The sequence below is a fragment of the Sinocyclocheilus rhinocerous genome, unplaced genomic scaffold (genome assembly GCF_001515625.1).
Source record: "Sinocyclocheilus rhinocerous isolate Xijiao unplaced genomic scaffold, SAMN03320098_v1.1 scaffold334, whole genome shotgun sequence".
Classification (NCBI taxonomy): Eukaryota; Metazoa; Chordata; class Actinopteri; order Cypriniformes; family Cyprinidae; genus Sinocyclocheilus; species Sinocyclocheilus rhinocerous.
In genome coordinates, this window is record NW_015658500.1 from 459,295 (window position 1) to 476,086 (window position 16,792).

At 38.1% G+C, this 16,792-nt stretch overlaps 1 protein-coding gene across 4 annotated transcripts in view; it reads left to right on the forward strand.

The window, feature by feature from the left end:
- Nucleotides 1-16,792, forward strand: part of LOC107722205 (transmembrane protein 94-like) — a 36,992-nt gene that overhangs the window by 10,102 nt on the left and 10,098 nt on the right. The window contains exons 2-14 of one of the 4 annotated variants that reach the window (XM_016530459.1): nucleotides 1,339-1,599; nucleotides 9,116-9,235; nucleotides 9,316-9,443; nucleotides 9,533-9,669; nucleotides 9,950-10,158; nucleotides 11,009-11,160; nucleotides 11,334-11,436; nucleotides 11,810-11,896; nucleotides 12,894-13,010; nucleotides 13,378-13,434; nucleotides 15,167-15,271; nucleotides 16,152-16,325; nucleotides 16,503-16,718. In XM_016530459.1, coding sequence (XP_016385945.1) covers nucleotides 1,576-1,599; nucleotides 9,116-9,235; nucleotides 9,316-9,443; nucleotides 9,533-9,669; nucleotides 9,950-10,158; nucleotides 11,009-11,160; nucleotides 11,334-11,436; nucleotides 11,810-11,896; nucleotides 12,894-13,010; nucleotides 13,378-13,434; nucleotides 15,167-15,271; nucleotides 16,152-16,325; nucleotides 16,503-16,718 — 1,629 coding nt within the window. In that variant the 5' untranslated portion in view covers nucleotides 1,339-1,575. Of the gene's footprint in view, nucleotides 1-1,338; nucleotides 1,600-7,310; nucleotides 7,605-9,115; nucleotides 9,236-9,315; nucleotides 9,444-9,532; nucleotides 9,670-9,949; nucleotides 10,159-11,008; nucleotides 11,161-11,333; nucleotides 11,437-11,809; nucleotides 11,897-12,893; nucleotides 13,011-13,377; nucleotides 13,435-15,166; nucleotides 15,272-16,151; nucleotides 16,326-16,502; nucleotides 16,719-16,792 lie in introns of those variants that run through there. The other 3 variants (XM_016530460.1, XM_016530458.1, XM_016530461.1) reach the window with 3 other exon arrangements.

The following is a 16,792-nucleotide window of genomic DNA, read 5'->3' on the forward strand; positions in this document are numbered from 1 at the left end:
TATATATATATATAATACAGATTTATTTGTATTTTAGTCCAAATACAGAAATGAAAATACTGAGATACATACCTTATATCGCAAATCAGCCAAAAAATACAGAGATATGAATTTTTGCCCATATCGCCCAGCCCTATTTCAAGTCATTCCACAGTTTTTCAATGGGGTGTGGGCTCTGACTAGGCCATGCAAGGACATTCACCTTTTTCTCCTTCAACCACTGTGTGGTCAGTTTTGCTGTGTGCTTTGGGTCATTGTCATATTGGAAGGTAAACCTTCTTTCTGGCAGAGGGCAGCAGATTTTCTTCAAGAATTTGACTGTATTTTGCCCCATCCATTTTTTCCTTCTATCCTGACAAGTGCTCCAGTCCCTGCTGCAGAGAAACACCCCCATAACAGGACATTACCACCTCCATGCTTTACTGGAGGAATGCTTTATTTCGAAGGTGAGCGGTATTGGGTTTCTGCCAGACATTTCGTTTGGTGTTGAGGCCAAATAATTCAATTTTAGTCTCATCTGCCTCAGAATCTTAAAGGTGTGTTTTGGCAAAGCTCAGTCGTGACTGCATGTGACCTGACTTGTGCCTTGCTTTTGACAGTGCCTTGCCGCCCATAGTTTATTGTTTACTTCAGTTGCACTACCAAGGACTGAAATGCTTGGAAGTCAAATTGCTTTGTGTGCCATTGAGAAGGTTTACAAGTCATTTTTAGGAGGGGGGTGATTCTTTTTCCAACTCAGTGATTCTGTTTTTTAATTTAAAAAATGTTTCTGAGATGTTGGTGTTATATCTTTCACTCGGATGTTATAAGTTGCACAGCTGGATAAAACAAAAACTGTGTCTGTCTTCATTTAAGGCTGCAAAGCAACAAAATGTGTAACAAAAAGCTGTTTTAAACCACATTTTGATCATTCTTTTATAATTATTATACATGCAGGTTTTTTAACCTTATTAATTGAGGGATATTTGTACTTTTGTCATCCTGTGTTGGACCATTAAACTTTGTCATAACTTAACCTAAAAAAAAAATGTTGTGTCAACTACCCTTATTTACAGACATGCTATTGCTCTTTATTGCACTCTTGTGTGCTGTTGTCAGTGAAATGAGTAACTGAGAAAATGCCAGTCTGACCATCTTCTGTACATCCATTGACAATAGCGGGAAAAAAATTATTTATTTTGAATACTGATTACCATTTTGAATTCTGAATGATTTTGAATACTGATACCATGAGTGCATACATTTTCCAATAACTACAGCATGTAAACCTGACTTGGTTAATTGTAGTCATTGATTATTTGTAATAACTCCTTTTGTAACACTTTCTGGCCTGATCAGATCCCTTTGAATGTAAGAAGTGAGAAGCTACACCCGCTTATTGATTCCAGTCCCCTGGGCTTCGACGACAGCCCTGACATCCGTCCCTCAGACTGGCAGTGGCCGCAGGTGCAGTGTCTTGGAGCTGGGGGCCACAGTTGCCTTCCTCTGCCAGAAGGGCTGGGATCGGGACAAGTGTGGCCCGTAACTACCAGCTCTGGGAATCTCGACAGAGTATGGTGAGAGACCGCGGCTGCAATGGAGCTGCAGGATAAAAAATATGTAAGTCTCATGATCACACTAGTCTCATGATAATAACATGTTTAATTAATAAATATTCGTACTGTTTTTGTAGTAGAATTTAATTAATTAGTATGGTTACATTTTCGAAACAAAGTCCAGCCGCATGCATTAATTACTCTCATGTAATATGACACAGACTGTGAACTCAAACTCATTGACCCTGCCCTGGGCTTCAGCAATGCTGAGTCTGCATATTTATTCTTGTTATCAATTGAAAACTCATGCACACAACCTTGTGTGTGGCCTTGAATGTCTAAATTTGCCTTTGTCTGAATTAATTTTTTAACATTGCTTGTGTTTGACAGCATCATTAAAGTCATTATATATAATTGGCAGTAATGATGTTGCTGTGTTCCGCTCTTGGTTCTTGTCTTTACCTGTATTGATTTTGCTGAGGTAAGGGAAGTGTGCCGGGATAGTTGTTTCTGTGGTACAGGAACAGGGGGATCTGGATCAGACCCTGAATCTGGAGTGCATTGCAAGGTCGTGAGGTTCAATTAGGATGTGAAGTTTTGTTTAGCATAATGATTAAAATGAAAGTACAATAATTGTGTGACTAGTTTTTGGGGGTAAAGTGGTATTTTGGGTGCTATGCTGCATTTCTAAAAGTTGAAATATTTTACTTCACAACACCAAATGTAAAACATTGAAAAACAGAGAATTATCTTTCAAGTACCCAAGCAGTAGTATATTATATGTTTTACACAAACATTTTTATATCATATCAAATTTTTTATTTTTTTTTAAAGGTGATTTATTTATATTTTAATTTATGTATAATATACTGCTTAATGTAGGCTACTTATAATTTAGTATGGTTTAGATTAAATTTTGTATATTAAAAAAATAATTTAGAAATGTGTGTGTGTTCACGGTGTGTGTGTGCACTTTGGATGGGTTAAATGCAGAGCACTAATTCCAAGTATGGGTCACCATTATTTTTTTGCATGTTTGTCACACTTTAATGTTTCAGATCATCAAACAAATTTAAATATTAGTCAAAGATAACACAAGTAAACACAACATGCAGTTTTTAAATGAAGGTTTTTATTATTAAGGGAAAACAAAATCCAAAACTACATGGCCCTGTGTGAAGAAGTGTTTGCCCCCCTGTTAAAACTGTGATTTATCACACCTGAGTTCAATTTCTCTAGCCACACCCAGGCCTGATTACTGCCACACCTGTTCGCAATCAAGAAATCTCTTAAATAGGACCTGCCCGACAAAGTGAAGTAGACCAAAAGATCCTCAAAAGCTAGACATCACGCCGAGATCCAAAGAAATTCAGAAACAAATGAGAAAGAAAGTAAATGAGATCTATCAGTCTGGAAAAGGTTATAAAGCCATTTCTAAAGCTTTGGGACTCCAGCGAACCACAGTGAGAGCCATTATTCACAAATGGCAAAAACATGGAAAAGTGGAGAACCTTCCCAGGAGTGGCCGGCCGACCAAAATTACCCCAAGAGCACAGCGACGACTCATCCAAGAGGTCACAAAAGACCCCACAACAACATCCAAAAACTGCAGGCCTCACTTGCCTCAGTTAAGGTCAGTGTTCATGACTCCACCATAAGAAAGAGACTGGGCAAAAATGGTCTGCATGGCAGAGTTCCAAGACGAAAACCGCTGCTGAGCAAAAAGAACAAAGGCTCGTCTCAGTTTTGCCAGAAAACATCTTGATGATCCCCAAGACTTTTGGGAAAATACTCTGTGGACTGACGAGACAAAAGTTGAACTTTTTGGAAGGTGTGTGTCCCATTACGTCTGGCGTAAAAGTAACACTGCATTTCAGAAAAAGAACATCATACCAACAGTAAAATATGGTGGTGGTAGTGTGATGGTCTGGGGCTGTTTTGCTGCTTCAGGACCTGGAAGACTTGCTGTGATAAATGGAACCATGAATTCTGCTGTTTACCAAAAAATCCTGAAGGAGAATGTCCGGCCATCTGTTCGTGACCTCAAGCTGAAGCGAACTTGGGTTCTGCAGCAGGACAATGATCCAAAACACACCAGCAAGTCCACCTCTGAATGGCTGAAGAAAAACAAAATGAAGACTTTGGAGTGGCCTAGTCAAAGTCCTGACCTGAATCCTATTGAGATGCTGTGGCATGACCTTAAAAAGGCGGTTCATGCTCAAAAACCCTCCAATGTGGCTGAATTACAACAATTCTGCATAGATGAGTAGACCAAAATTCCTCCACAGCGCTGTAACAGACTCATTGCAAGTTATCGCAAACGCTTGATTGCAGTTGTTGCTGCTAAGGGTGGCCCAACCAGTTATTAGGTTTAGGGGGCAAACACTTTTTCACACAGGGCCATGTAGTTTTGGATTTTGTTTTCCCTTAATAATAAAAACCTTCATTTAAAAACTGCATGTTGTGTTCACTTGTGTTATCTTTTACTAATATTTAAATTTGTTTGATGATCTGAAACATTAAAGTGTGACAAACATGCAAAAAAAATAAGAAATCAGGAAGGGGGCCAACACTTTTTCACACCACTGTACTTAAGTATATCTTTAATTGGACTTCAGCACTACTTACGCATAATTAAAGTTCATTCAATACAAAATTAGTTGTTCCAATTTAGCAGACTTAAGGTATACCAGTTTAGTATACCAACAGTACAATTTCAGGGCATTTTTTTATTAAGTACATAGATATTTAAATGTATTTGTAGTATACTTAGCATGAAATAAATGTATTTCAAATACATTTTAGTATATTTATTTTTCACTAGGGTTCCGATCTGGCTTCATCCAATCAACAACCAATGGATAGAAACAAGTCCTCATCCCTACAGTTTTTTTCATCCTTTTTGATAATACATTTTATTCAGATGTGCATCACAGTTTGGAACAAATAATGATGCTTGCGGTGCAATATTTGACCGGAAGGGTAAAAATTACATGTATTTTCCTCAGTTACAGCTAGTTAGAGCTAGCCTGCTTCCAATCAGACACAGAGATGAAGTAGTGCAGTAAGATCACATTTGTTTGAATGAATTATAGCATTTATTTCAATTAATTATTGATCGATTGAGAGATAGAGAGAGAGAGAGAGAGAGAGAAAGAGATGAAAAGTTGGTTTGTAATTCCCTGCATCTGCATGTAACTACCTGCATCTCTCTCTACAAACAATGAAGCTGTAAGTTTAGTTACTTCAAAAACAGTGATTTTACCTCCTTGTTGCTGAGAAATATAATGTTGCAATTCAGCAGTGTTGACAACAAGTTTCTGTGGATGTTTTTGTGTGTGCACAGCACAATCTGCAATATCTGTGTGCAGGTGATGTGTGTGCATCAATTAAAACAGCGCATTAACATAGAATAGTGATTAAACTGACTTGGATCTACCTGTGCATTAAACAGTTTTAACAGCAATTAAAAAATCAGTTCAAATCGGCAATAATGAAATCACATCTGGATTGGATTGATATATTAATAAAAAAAAAAACTAACTGGGGGGGTTATACATACATACCAATACATACCCTTTTGATTCTGCCGTATTGTTTTCTTATACTATATGAGATGCAACCCTATACAGGTTTGTGATTTTTTTTCAGACTATCTTTTGTTGTTTAAGTCCTGTTTAAAGAATGCAGATAGGCTGTGGCTTTCTGAAATATTTGTAAATGTCAGAAAGAGGCCTGTGGGAATAAACGAAAAGAGAACATGGGCAGACATAAGTATCACACGACCTGTCTGCTGTGGTCAGTCCTCTTCCAATAATCCAGAGGTCAGTGTTCCTTCCTTCTCAGGCCGACCCACATTTACACACTTCAGTGAAACTCCCAGTGCAAACAGCCAACTCTCAAACAAATATTCTCCTATACACTTCAGACCCTTGAGAGAGACAAAAGGAGGGGTAAAGAGGAAAAAAGTGACATTTTGATGGCTGCCCAATCCCGTTGAAGCTGAAGATGTTATTCTTTGGCTTCAATTTGAGAGGAACGGAACCTTTCCCCTCTCCTGTCATCCGGCGCTTCTGTGTTTCTTCCTTCCCTCCGCACTCATCTCTTCCTCATTTCCGTCTTGTCATCCAGAGTCTCATCAAATGTCAGAGGACAGCATGCTGTCCCAGAGTGCTGGCTCCATCTGCATCTTGAAATACATATTTGTGGTGAGACTGATCTCCCTCAGGTCCTGTGGAAGGGGTCAGCACATTTATACAGAACCCTGATGAGACCACCTAGTGAGAATGTGACGGCAAATGTCCCAGGAGATGCCACTCTCTCTCTCTCCTTTTCTCGTATTTTAAACTGCTCTTGTCAGTTAAACAAAGCTCTTCAGAAAGCCCTTCACAAACTTGCATGTACAATGTAAGAACAGGCTGCTATTATTTGACTTCAAGGTATAGTTCACCCAAAAATGACAATCCTGTCATAAATAATGGAACAAAAAAGAAGATGTTTTGGAGAATGTTTGAGCTGTTTTTGTCTAAATAATGCCAATTTCAATGGGGTTCAAAAGTTTCAAGTCTCAAAAAGAACATACAGGTGATTTATCCAAACATAAGTGCATACATCTGATTGTATATATAATATTTAAGACTTTGTTTACTTTCACATCAAATCAAAACACTGATCAACATTTACATACACAGGCTACATTAAATATGCTAATATGAACATTAAAAGTCAAACCTCATTGGTTCAAACATCATGGTTCATGCATTAAATTCATTTATCTTAATGCCCTGTTTGCATTGTTTTATTGTTAACTAAAATGATTTAAATGAAGTGAAATAAATGTGAAATAAAATATTGATATTAGATTGAAAAGATTACACTTGCATGAAAGTTTGAAATGTTGCCTTGGCAGCTAATTGGAGTTTATGTTGAAGTAGCCTACTAAAATTACTAAAACTGAAAATGATAGAAAAATAAATAAAGCTAAATAGAATGATAAAAAACAAAAACAAAAGCACAAAATTACTAAAACATAAAATCTAAAAATAAAAGCTAATTCAAAATATTAATAAATACTATAATAGTATATACATAATATTAAAATAAAACCTTTTTAGTGACTTGAATCATCTTGGATCCCCATTAACGTTGAAACACACTTTAAAATATCTTCTTTTGTGTTTCACAGAACAAAAAAAGTCATATAGGTTTGGAATGACATGAGGGTGAGTATGATGGCAGAATTTTCATTTCAGGGTGAAATGAAATGAGAGAATGAGAGAATATTTCCAACTAGTCAGTTTGTTTTTCCATATTCTATTTTTATTACATATCAGTGTTCATGATGATGATCGTTTGATCCATACTTTAGTAAGGTTGTGAAGTTCATTGAGGATGCTTTTCGTCCTGCTGCGCCCCATCACTGCTAGGATTGTAAATAGCTGTGTTAGCTGGAATGGATGAATGCCTGGACAGGGCGGCGAGGGCACACCATACTTTTGTTTGTCTGTCAAGCCCCTCTCCCTCACTTCATACTCCAGTTCTTTCTCTCAAAAGCTCCCCAACCCTGATACCTGCTCACCCCTTTCAGTTTTTCATTGTCATTTTACACCCCTTTTGCCTGTTTCTCTTCAGGCGGTGTGTCGCAGCTGCCTCTACAGAGCTCTCAACTTAATTAACACTACAATTCACAAAATCTCCTTTCTTTTCTGTTCATTCTTCTTAAGCATAACTGGAGACCTACACACTGTTACTGGTTGAAAAGAACGGTTGTGTGTTCATCCTCTCTGGTCAAATTGTACTGGTTTTAGTTTGCAAAGCTTTTTTAGCTGGCAGACTACACCAGAGTGGCTGGGACGTGTCCAGTGCACAGCTTCTGAATGCGCAGAGGCAGAGACTGTCTGTCCAGACTGTGCGACTGGTGCTGAAACAGCAGCATACATTATCCCGTAGCACCCCGGCACACTCGTGTCCAACCCACATGCACACCAGTCGCACATTAGTCTGTCTGCAGCAGAGGGACTATTCACAGCCATGATCCTGAAAATTGGGGCCTGGTTTTGGAAGAATAAAGTGAGTGGATCTGTGCACGCTTCTGGTAACAAACCCAGTTGTTTGTGATCTGTCTGAATCTGACTGTCTGACATCCAACGTTTTGGTCTTGTGTGCAAAAGGCTTAAATCTGTTGTTTATGTGTGATTAATCTTGAGTACTTTTTTGAACAGGTGAGAGTGCCGTGGCAGGTGCATGTGCACTCTTCTTTGTATTCTGGGTGTAAATGTTCCATGCATTTCTCAAGGTCTTGAGTGGTTTATCCGTAATGGGCCAGCATGCGTGACTGCATGTGCCCCTGTGCAAGCTAGTAAATCCCTGCTTGTTGATGTGTAAGAGATGCTCGTGCAGGGATTTAGTGCCTCTCTGGCTGTGGGAAAGCGGCGTGTTTATTTATAACGCTGAGGCCTTCACTTGCTACTACAGGACCCCGGCCGTCCCAGAAGTCTACTGGTAGTATAGCGAGAATTCATCAGCGCAGAGAGAGGCTTTTCTTTTGTGACCAAACTAGGCATGTTAAACGATGAACGTTTCTGCCTAAATAAATAGGTTTGAGTTACTGCGTCTGCATTCCCTCAATGTTTTACTTCAGTAGTTCAGAACTGTTGAAAAAGCTAATTAAAAAAACAACAACTGATGGCTATTTACTAACAATGTCATGATGAAATGTTACAGATTAAATACAACTTTTTGACATGCTGTCAATTTCTAGAAAAATTATTTCAGCTCATTTCTGAGGTTGGGACAATCTGTGGGGCAATGCATTGCACTAGTGATTGTTTAGTTGTTGTTAGTATAGCCACAATACATGTCGACTAGTGTGATATAATTCCAGTAATACTAGACTGACTCACTGACATATTGTAGCACAAACTTGTCTATAAAACATATGTTTTTGGTCTGCCCAATGTCATGTGACAACAATTTTTAATCAAGGCAAACTTTGAAGGACTTTTGTAAGATCATGGACCAAGAAAAACGTTTAGAGTTTTATTATAAGTACATTTAAAGGATCTTTTAAAGAGTTGTATATACAAAATTGTTTACTCTTTTTAATTCTAAGTTGAATTTTATAAAATATTATTATATTGTTGAATGTTGAATAGCCTGTGAAGCTGATATGGCAATACATTTAAATACAACCAACCAACTGCCAATAAATATATATATTTACATTTATATGTATATGTTATAATTGTTAGAAATGCTATAACCATACAAGCTTCACATTTCTGCTTTTAAACCCTCTTACTTTGTAAGTGCAATGCATTAATAAACACGATTTGTGTTTGTTTTTATAAACTGTAGTAAAGGAGCTATTATCTGTAATAGACAGCATTCTTAAGTTTTGGTCACATTAGCTAAATTTTGCCCAAATTTCATAGGCAAAAGAAGTCCTTTGTCTATAGAAAATAATGTAGCGATGTATGAAGCACACCTCTTCACTTTCAAGCAAAGCAGATTTCTATTGGTCACAGCAGAAAATTTGTGTGGCTAACTTGAACTTACTGTGACATCCGGTTGTGCTGTAGGAGGAGGAGACGACTCCACTGGGACTGTCCACGGCTCAGGCTCTGTGCACCCTACGGGACCAGCTGTCCAACTTATTGGGGCAACACCAGAAATCCAGCCACCGTAGATCCACCATACAGGTCTGTTCTAGATTGCATGTTATCAACACAGTTATGGTATATTACTTTTGTCCTGATTTTATTTTTCCTATGTTTTACAGGAGCAATGGGCTAAGAGCTTCCTTCACCATGACAACCGGCATTCATGCTTCCATTGGCCAGGAGCTATTCTCACTCTGATTGTGGTGGTTGGGCTGTTGTGTTGTCATGGCAGCCAGCCGGCGGGCAGGTGGGCATGGCTTAGTGCAAAAAACATCACATAGTCGAGTTTAGCTATCAGATATTTTTTATGTAAGTCTCTTTCCTTTGTTGTCTTAGTCAAGGCATAGAGTTAGTGAACGCGGGCGCACTTTTCCTCCTGCTGCTGCTGAACCTCTTTCTCATTGGGCGGCAGCAGAGGTTACGGATGAGTGAGATGGTGCGGAGGCTCAAGTCCATTATCTCACAGCTGAACGGTGAGAGAGCAGCGAGTGAATAAACGTCTAAAGGAATCAGTCATGCTTCAAGAAATAATAATGATGGTTATGCTGTGGCTTATCAATTCATTTGCATTATATTTCCATGCAATGCTAAATACAATTTGATATAACTGGAATTATGATATAGTTCACCGAAAAATGAAAATTCTGTCATTATTCACTCTCATGTCATTCCATGTTGCTAGACTTGTTGTTCCAAGTCTAAAAAGTAAATGTTCACTTGTTAACTCTCTCGTTTTTTCTCATTGTTTGCCAGATTATTTGGAGAGAAGTGCAGGACATCCAATCAGATGGGCCCCCTCTCTGTGTCCTGACCTCTACACCCCGACTTCCCCTTCCTGGTCACTGCATTGGACATTTAGAGATGAGCAGCTGGTCAATCTACCTGTCAGTCTCCTGGTGGAAGGTGATGTCATCGCTCTTAGACCGGGCCAGGAAGCCTTTGCATCTCTCAGAGGCATCAAGGTAATGTCAGATTTAAGTTTCTTTTTGTTCATTTATTGTGTCGGATAGAGATATTTTACAATATACATAACAATTACCATGTTAACATTATTATTTTAGTATTATCTGTAGAAAATTACAGCATTTGTTAATGTTTAAAACATTTATTTGTATATTTTCAGTTAAGTTTTTATTTTATTTGTTCTTTTGTCATTTTTATTATTTTTTTTATATCTTGCTTTATTTATTTTTTAGTTTTAGTAATTTAATACTTCTGCTTATTTCAGTTAGTTGCCAACATTTTTAATTCTATTAAGTTTTTAAGTTTAAGTTTTACATCTAATACTTATATTTTGTTTAATTTCAGCTTTACTTCAATTAATGAAGACAATGTTTAATAGTTTAAATTTTAATTAACAATAACAACACTGCATGGTAACCATAGTTTCTGCCAAAGTAACATAGTAACTACATGTATGGTTACTACTTTAGTGGTGTGACCCAAACACAGCCAATCAGGAAGGATTTGATATTCAATGTACAATTCTATTTGAGGAATGGGATTTTGGACCAATTAGCTTTCAGTGGGTGGTGCTACGTAGCGTGATGCCTTAGAAATAAAAACAAAGCATTTAACACAATGTCCTCTCACTCATCGTGGCTGATTAGGAAATGGTGTTACACTTTTTAATAGAGATCCTCTGTCAAGCTATTTTGATTTTCCTGAAGTAGCAACTCTCTGAACTACATACTGGTATTTTGTGCTAGAATCTGAAACCGTACAAAAGAAAACCTTGGAGAACACATGCTGTTTATTAATGAGTGTTTCTCTCGCTCTGTTCTTCTCAATTGCTGTATGTTCTGTTACCAGGACGACGAACACATCGTGCTGGAGCCAGGAGACCTTTTTCCGCCATTCTCTCCTCCTCCTTCCCCACGCGGGAATGAGCGGAGGGGCCCCCACAGTCCTCAGCAGTACCGCCTCTTCAGGGTGGTGCGCACACCTATACTCGACAGTGTCAGGTTCATACCTCCGAGCCAAACAAACTATGAAAGCTGAAATATTTTTGGTTTGATTAATTTAAGGAAATGATAACTAAATTTTTTTTCATGCCATTTTATCTTGTGTGATATGTGAACATTTTTGTGTTCTCACAACAGCTATTAGTAACTAAGCACCTTTTTCTGGCCAATAGGAACAGTCTTGATATGGCTCTCTCCCGTCCAATCACAGCCCTTGATAATGAACGTTTCACAGTGCAGTCCATCATTGCCAAATTCGCCTGTCCAGCTGTATTGGTATGACAAAACTGAACCCATGCACACTTTAAGATTTCAAAATGGTTTGATTCACACATATTGTGCCTGCAAGCAACATCTTTTTTGACACTCACGTTAACAATTTGCTGTATTCGTACTGCATAGTATGTATGTAGATTTTTATTATTGAGCCTGCTGAACTCAGCAGAAAATAAGGTGATTATTTTTTGAAAACCTGTTTATCAACACAATCTTTGGCAATATTAGCTTTTATGAAGCAACTTAAAATGATGTAGTGTCAGTGTGAAAGCTGTCATGACGCTCACATGCCCCAGATGCAAGATGTGTGATAACGCATGAAAATGTGTGTCCATTTACTGATGATGATCTTTGGTCAAATTTTCATTTATAGGTGGCCTTTTTCTCTGTTAACACGATCTGGTACTTTTGTGACACTCCCGGTCTCACCACTGGACCCTTCAACTTCCTTCAGTTGCAGGTTGATAGTAGTTAATCACAAGTCAAATCTTTCTTTCAGTTTTTTTATTCAGAACTGCTTTCACACTCTGAGAATAGTAAATATTAGGTTAAAGTCATCATAGCATTCTCTTTTTCATTTAATAGTTCTTTTATTGCACCTTCATTTAGGTTATTAACCATTAGAGTGATTAGGCAAGTTTCAAATGACATTATTGCACCCTTGCAAGGCATTGCAGGAAGGGAATGATACTCATATAATCGTTCCAAATAAAAGCAAGCAGCTACATTTCTTATATGGGGAACTTTCCTCAAGATTGTTAGTGAAATCTACAATGGTCACTTTAATGAAGCAGTTTTTGCTGTTATGAATATGAGATTCTGGGTAGTGTGTCCTCGCAATATGCTATGAAACCTGAGATTATTTACGTTTTTTTTAAAAGCCATCACTGTAACACAGTGGTTCTCAACCAGGGGAGCTCAGCAAAATTCCAAGGGGGTGTCAAGGTGACTTAAAATTATTTGAAATAAGCCAAAATAAGCATTAAAATGAGCCAAAACAACTAAAAATCAAGTTATTTCTTATGTTAATTCACTGTCTTCACTTCTCCCATATCAGGTGTGATTTAAAATATGAGATGATTAATACATCTGGAAAAGAGATGAAAAGAATGGACATTTTTTATAATATACAGATTTCTAGTTATGACAAACTCTTTCAAAAATTTTATTAAAAATACTTGTTAATCCTTATCCAGTAAATCACGAAAAACTGAAGTCATGGAATAAAAAAGGTTGCGAGCCACTGTTATAATGCTTTAAATGACTACTATTGGAAAATATTATTTAAATATTTACATGTTTTTTTCTTTGTTTTTATCAAAGCCTGCACAGAGATACCAAATCAATTTGAATTAGAGACACAAAGAGGCGCAAACGTTTTATTGGCCACAACAATGTTGGTATTGATGTTTCTCTTTCCCTCTTTTTCTCCTTCTCTTGCTGTCTTTGATGAATAGATGATGGGTGTATTGCCGATTTTACCTCTTCTGTTTCCTGTGATGTGGATTCTGGTCAATGCGTACGGAGAGGCCCGCTTGTTAGCCGAGTCCAGCTGTAACTCTCCCACTGGCCTGGTAAGACAAACAGAACACAGCACATTCATTTACTTGTTCATGCTAATTCATGAATTGTTCGTTAACAATTCACACTCACACATATGCAGACGCAAAACGTGCACAACTCGCAGAACTTCCCAAATCCCACACCAACGGATATTGCTGCAAAATTGTAACTCGCTCTGTCTGTGATTACTGTGTGTATTAACTTTTATTTGCAGCCTTAACACTGCATGAGGAAGTAAAGCTTATTGGCCCAGCTCACACTAGTAGTAGAGTGGCTTAGGGAGGGATTGCAGAGCCGAGGTGAAGCGATAAGGCTAGAGTTGAAACGGAGGGCTGACCGTCTGATTAGGTGTTTAATCAGACTTTTCTCTCATCCCAGCTTGCTAAGTTCTCTGAGGACACTCTAAGCAGCTACACGGAAGTGGTGTCCTCCCAGGTATATCCTCTGTATTCCTCCTCCTCCTCTCCCACCCGTTCACCACACGCTTCTTGTGATCCTTCTCCCTTGCTCTGGGCCCTTCCACAACCATCATCTTTTTCTTCATCTTTTTGTTCTGATAATTACTCATGTCAACTTCTTTATCAGAGGATCACAATGAAAAGAGCCTGTTTTTTTTTTCTTTTAAAAAACAGTCACTTCATCTCACGTGTTCGATCAAGTTTGCAAAATCAGCCAATATACCCCTGGTCTTTTTTTTAAATTAATTTACACCTTTTTCGCTTCTTGTGCTGCCGGTTAGTTTGGCACCCCACACGCTGACCTGTGACCCCTCGGCCTTTGCCTGCCCACCTTCTGTCTGCCTGAGATTTGCATGATAGAGTATACACTCTTTCTATAGTGGTGATGCGTGTCTAAACTACATTTATCTGAGTTCATGTACATTTTGAGAACTTCTGCATGATCAAGACTCTGTTTTTTCCCTTTAAAATTTCCAAAGTGTGGTAAGTATTTGTCTGCATGGACAGATCAGATACATGAACAGGCTGGAAGTGTTTTGCCGTTTAATGTTTTATTTTTAAAGACTTTGGAAAACAAAAAAAGAAAGGTTTTAAGACGATCTTCATAAACTTCCTCAGTGGTTTATTTAACAGTTGTGCACAGTTAAAGTCTGAGTGTGTGTGTGTATTTTTGATGATGTGTCTTTAAAGACCCAGTGAAATCAAAATTGGACTTTTGTGGTTTTTGTCGAGTTTCCATGTCTGTTAGATTCAAGGCCGCCTATATCCTAGTATAGTCCTAACAGTTGACTTTTTTTTTTTTTTTTTGCAGATATATTTACAGAGATAATTTATAAATGCACTAAGGTTAAAAAGTTTGGGATCAGTGACTTTTTTTTAATGTTTTTGAAAAAAGTGCTTACAAAATGTATAAAAACAGTAAAATTGTGAAATATTATGATTTTAAAGTAACTGTTTTTTATTTTATGTTTTAAATTGTAATTTATTCATTTGATGGCAAAGCTGAATTTTCAGCAGTCTTCAGTGTCACATGATCCTTCAGAAATCATTCTGATATGCTGAAAGTCAATTGATAGGCGGAATAAGTCATTATGCTTTTAATGGCAACCAGTTTTTCTTTACATGTACTGATAAATAATTCACAATGGGAACAGGAACATGTATTAAGAAAGTAAATTAGTTCAGTTTTGATTTCATCTTGACTTTAAAGGTGGATACTTGGACATCTGATGTGCGTCAGATAGATTCACCTGCAGCTAACAGCTTTCAGTTCTTCAGTTCAGTGCTGCTCTCCTGTAGCTGCTGCATCAAGCTTTCATTTGTTTGCTTCAGTTTCAAATTCTGTCATTCTGTCAATTTAAATTTTTCTCTCCCTTTTCCTGCTGCAAGGTGCATTTATCTTTATGAAACAATCCTTAAAAAATCTCTGAATGCACCAGGACAAACCCAAGACTGGACATGCTACTGCTGCTTTCTTCCTGCCTAACTCTACCAGGCTTTGTCTTACAGAGCTTCTCTTTGTGTGTGTGTGTGTGTGTTTTGTCTGAGGATGACATCCAGAACCAGGTTTCATAAATCCTGACACTTTTGCAGGGCCATTCGCAACCCAGAGGTGCTGATGCATGGATTTGAGTTTCAGTCAGGAGAGACGATGACACTCACTCCATATTTGTGTGTTTGTGTGTGTGTGTGTACGTGCTTGTGTATAGGAGATTCTACGCTGTGTGTGGAGACACCTGGTCAGTGTGTTGAAGGGAGAGTCCCAGACCCTCTGTTATACCTCCAGTCTGCTACACTCGTTGGGTTCGGTCACTGTAAGTGCTCCTCCTGCTGTCATACTGGAAATGTTACACTTCCTGCTTGCAATTTGAAAAATGGCTTAAAGGCAGAGTAAGCGATTTCTGGTAGCCAATGTTGATATTTGAAATCACCAAAACAGTTTGTTTTGCTATTCGGGCCGAATCAGTTTTCTAAAGTGTTTTTGAAAAATCACATACCCTGCCTTTAATGTTGACTTTAAAAATGAATAAAAATTAAAGGACTGTTCTGGGTTATTTTCAACCTAATTATCAATTACAGCAGGGCTGTAACTGATATAGACATTCAGGAGACATTCTGCTCAAATATTTAAATTAGTGCTCCATTAATATGTCTCTTTAATAGCAGAACCATTCTAAGAACTTGATCCTGTCCCCGTTCTTAAACGTTTGTTTACATCCTTGAGATTCTGTATCATGCTGGTAATGACCACAAACAATAATTACAACACATCCCTCAGTATGTATAAACAAATTTCAAGAGGTGTTTACAGTAATTAAATACTCTTTATAATGCAAGACTGGAGGGCGTGAATGCAACACCGCAAATCGGTTTACTGTCCAACACATTTTATCATTCTTATGCTTGATGGGGAGTGTAGTTGTATTAGCTTTGTAGCTGTTCTTCATCAACAGTACACAATTTGAATTAATTTTTTATTAAAACTTAATTATGATCAACACCACGAGTGGCATTTACAATATTGTTGTAGCAATCATGTGCAGTAATCTATTAAATGCATTTACATTATTTGGTGAAAACAATAGACATTTGCTTGAAAATGATTCCATTAGTATTACTTTAAATTCCAAGAATCATAAGCTTTATTAACTGATGAAGTTTCTTGTTTTATCATATTTCCTGACCCGCTCATAGGTGCTGTGCTGTGTGGATAAGCAAGGCATTCTGTCCTGGCCCAACCCTAGTCCCGAGACTGTGTTGTTCTTCAGCGGACGAGTAGAACCTCCTCATGACAGCCAGGAAGACCTCAGAGATGAGCTGTTAGTCAACTCCCTCTGCAGGACAGAGGGCGAGGAGGAACGTGACGAGGTACTGCCGATAGCTAGACTGGAGTATCATACAATTTCTTTTAATTATGATGATTTGAATAAGGTTTCTGCAAAAATGCAGCATATAATTGTACCTGATAGGGCTGGACTTGAATAAGTTGTTATTTTAGCCTGTGTTTTGTCTCACTTCAGTCTGTGTGTGTTTTTCTGTGTTTAGCCTCAGGAAGGCGAAGCACTGCTGTGTTTACCAGTGTTTGAACCCTCCCTTCACATGGCTGAGCAGGAACCCAGCGAGACATCACATGACACCGCCCGCTCCTCAGACACCCAGCGGCAGCATCAAGGACCCCAAACCACCCGTTCCAAACACCCTTCAGGATCCAATGTCAGTTTCAGCCATGACACTGAGGTTGGTGAAGATGACATTGCTCAGGTAGGACTACATCTTTATGTTGCTGCTTGAGCTGGTTCAGGTTCTAACTATGCAGTTTGGTTTATGTATTTGTA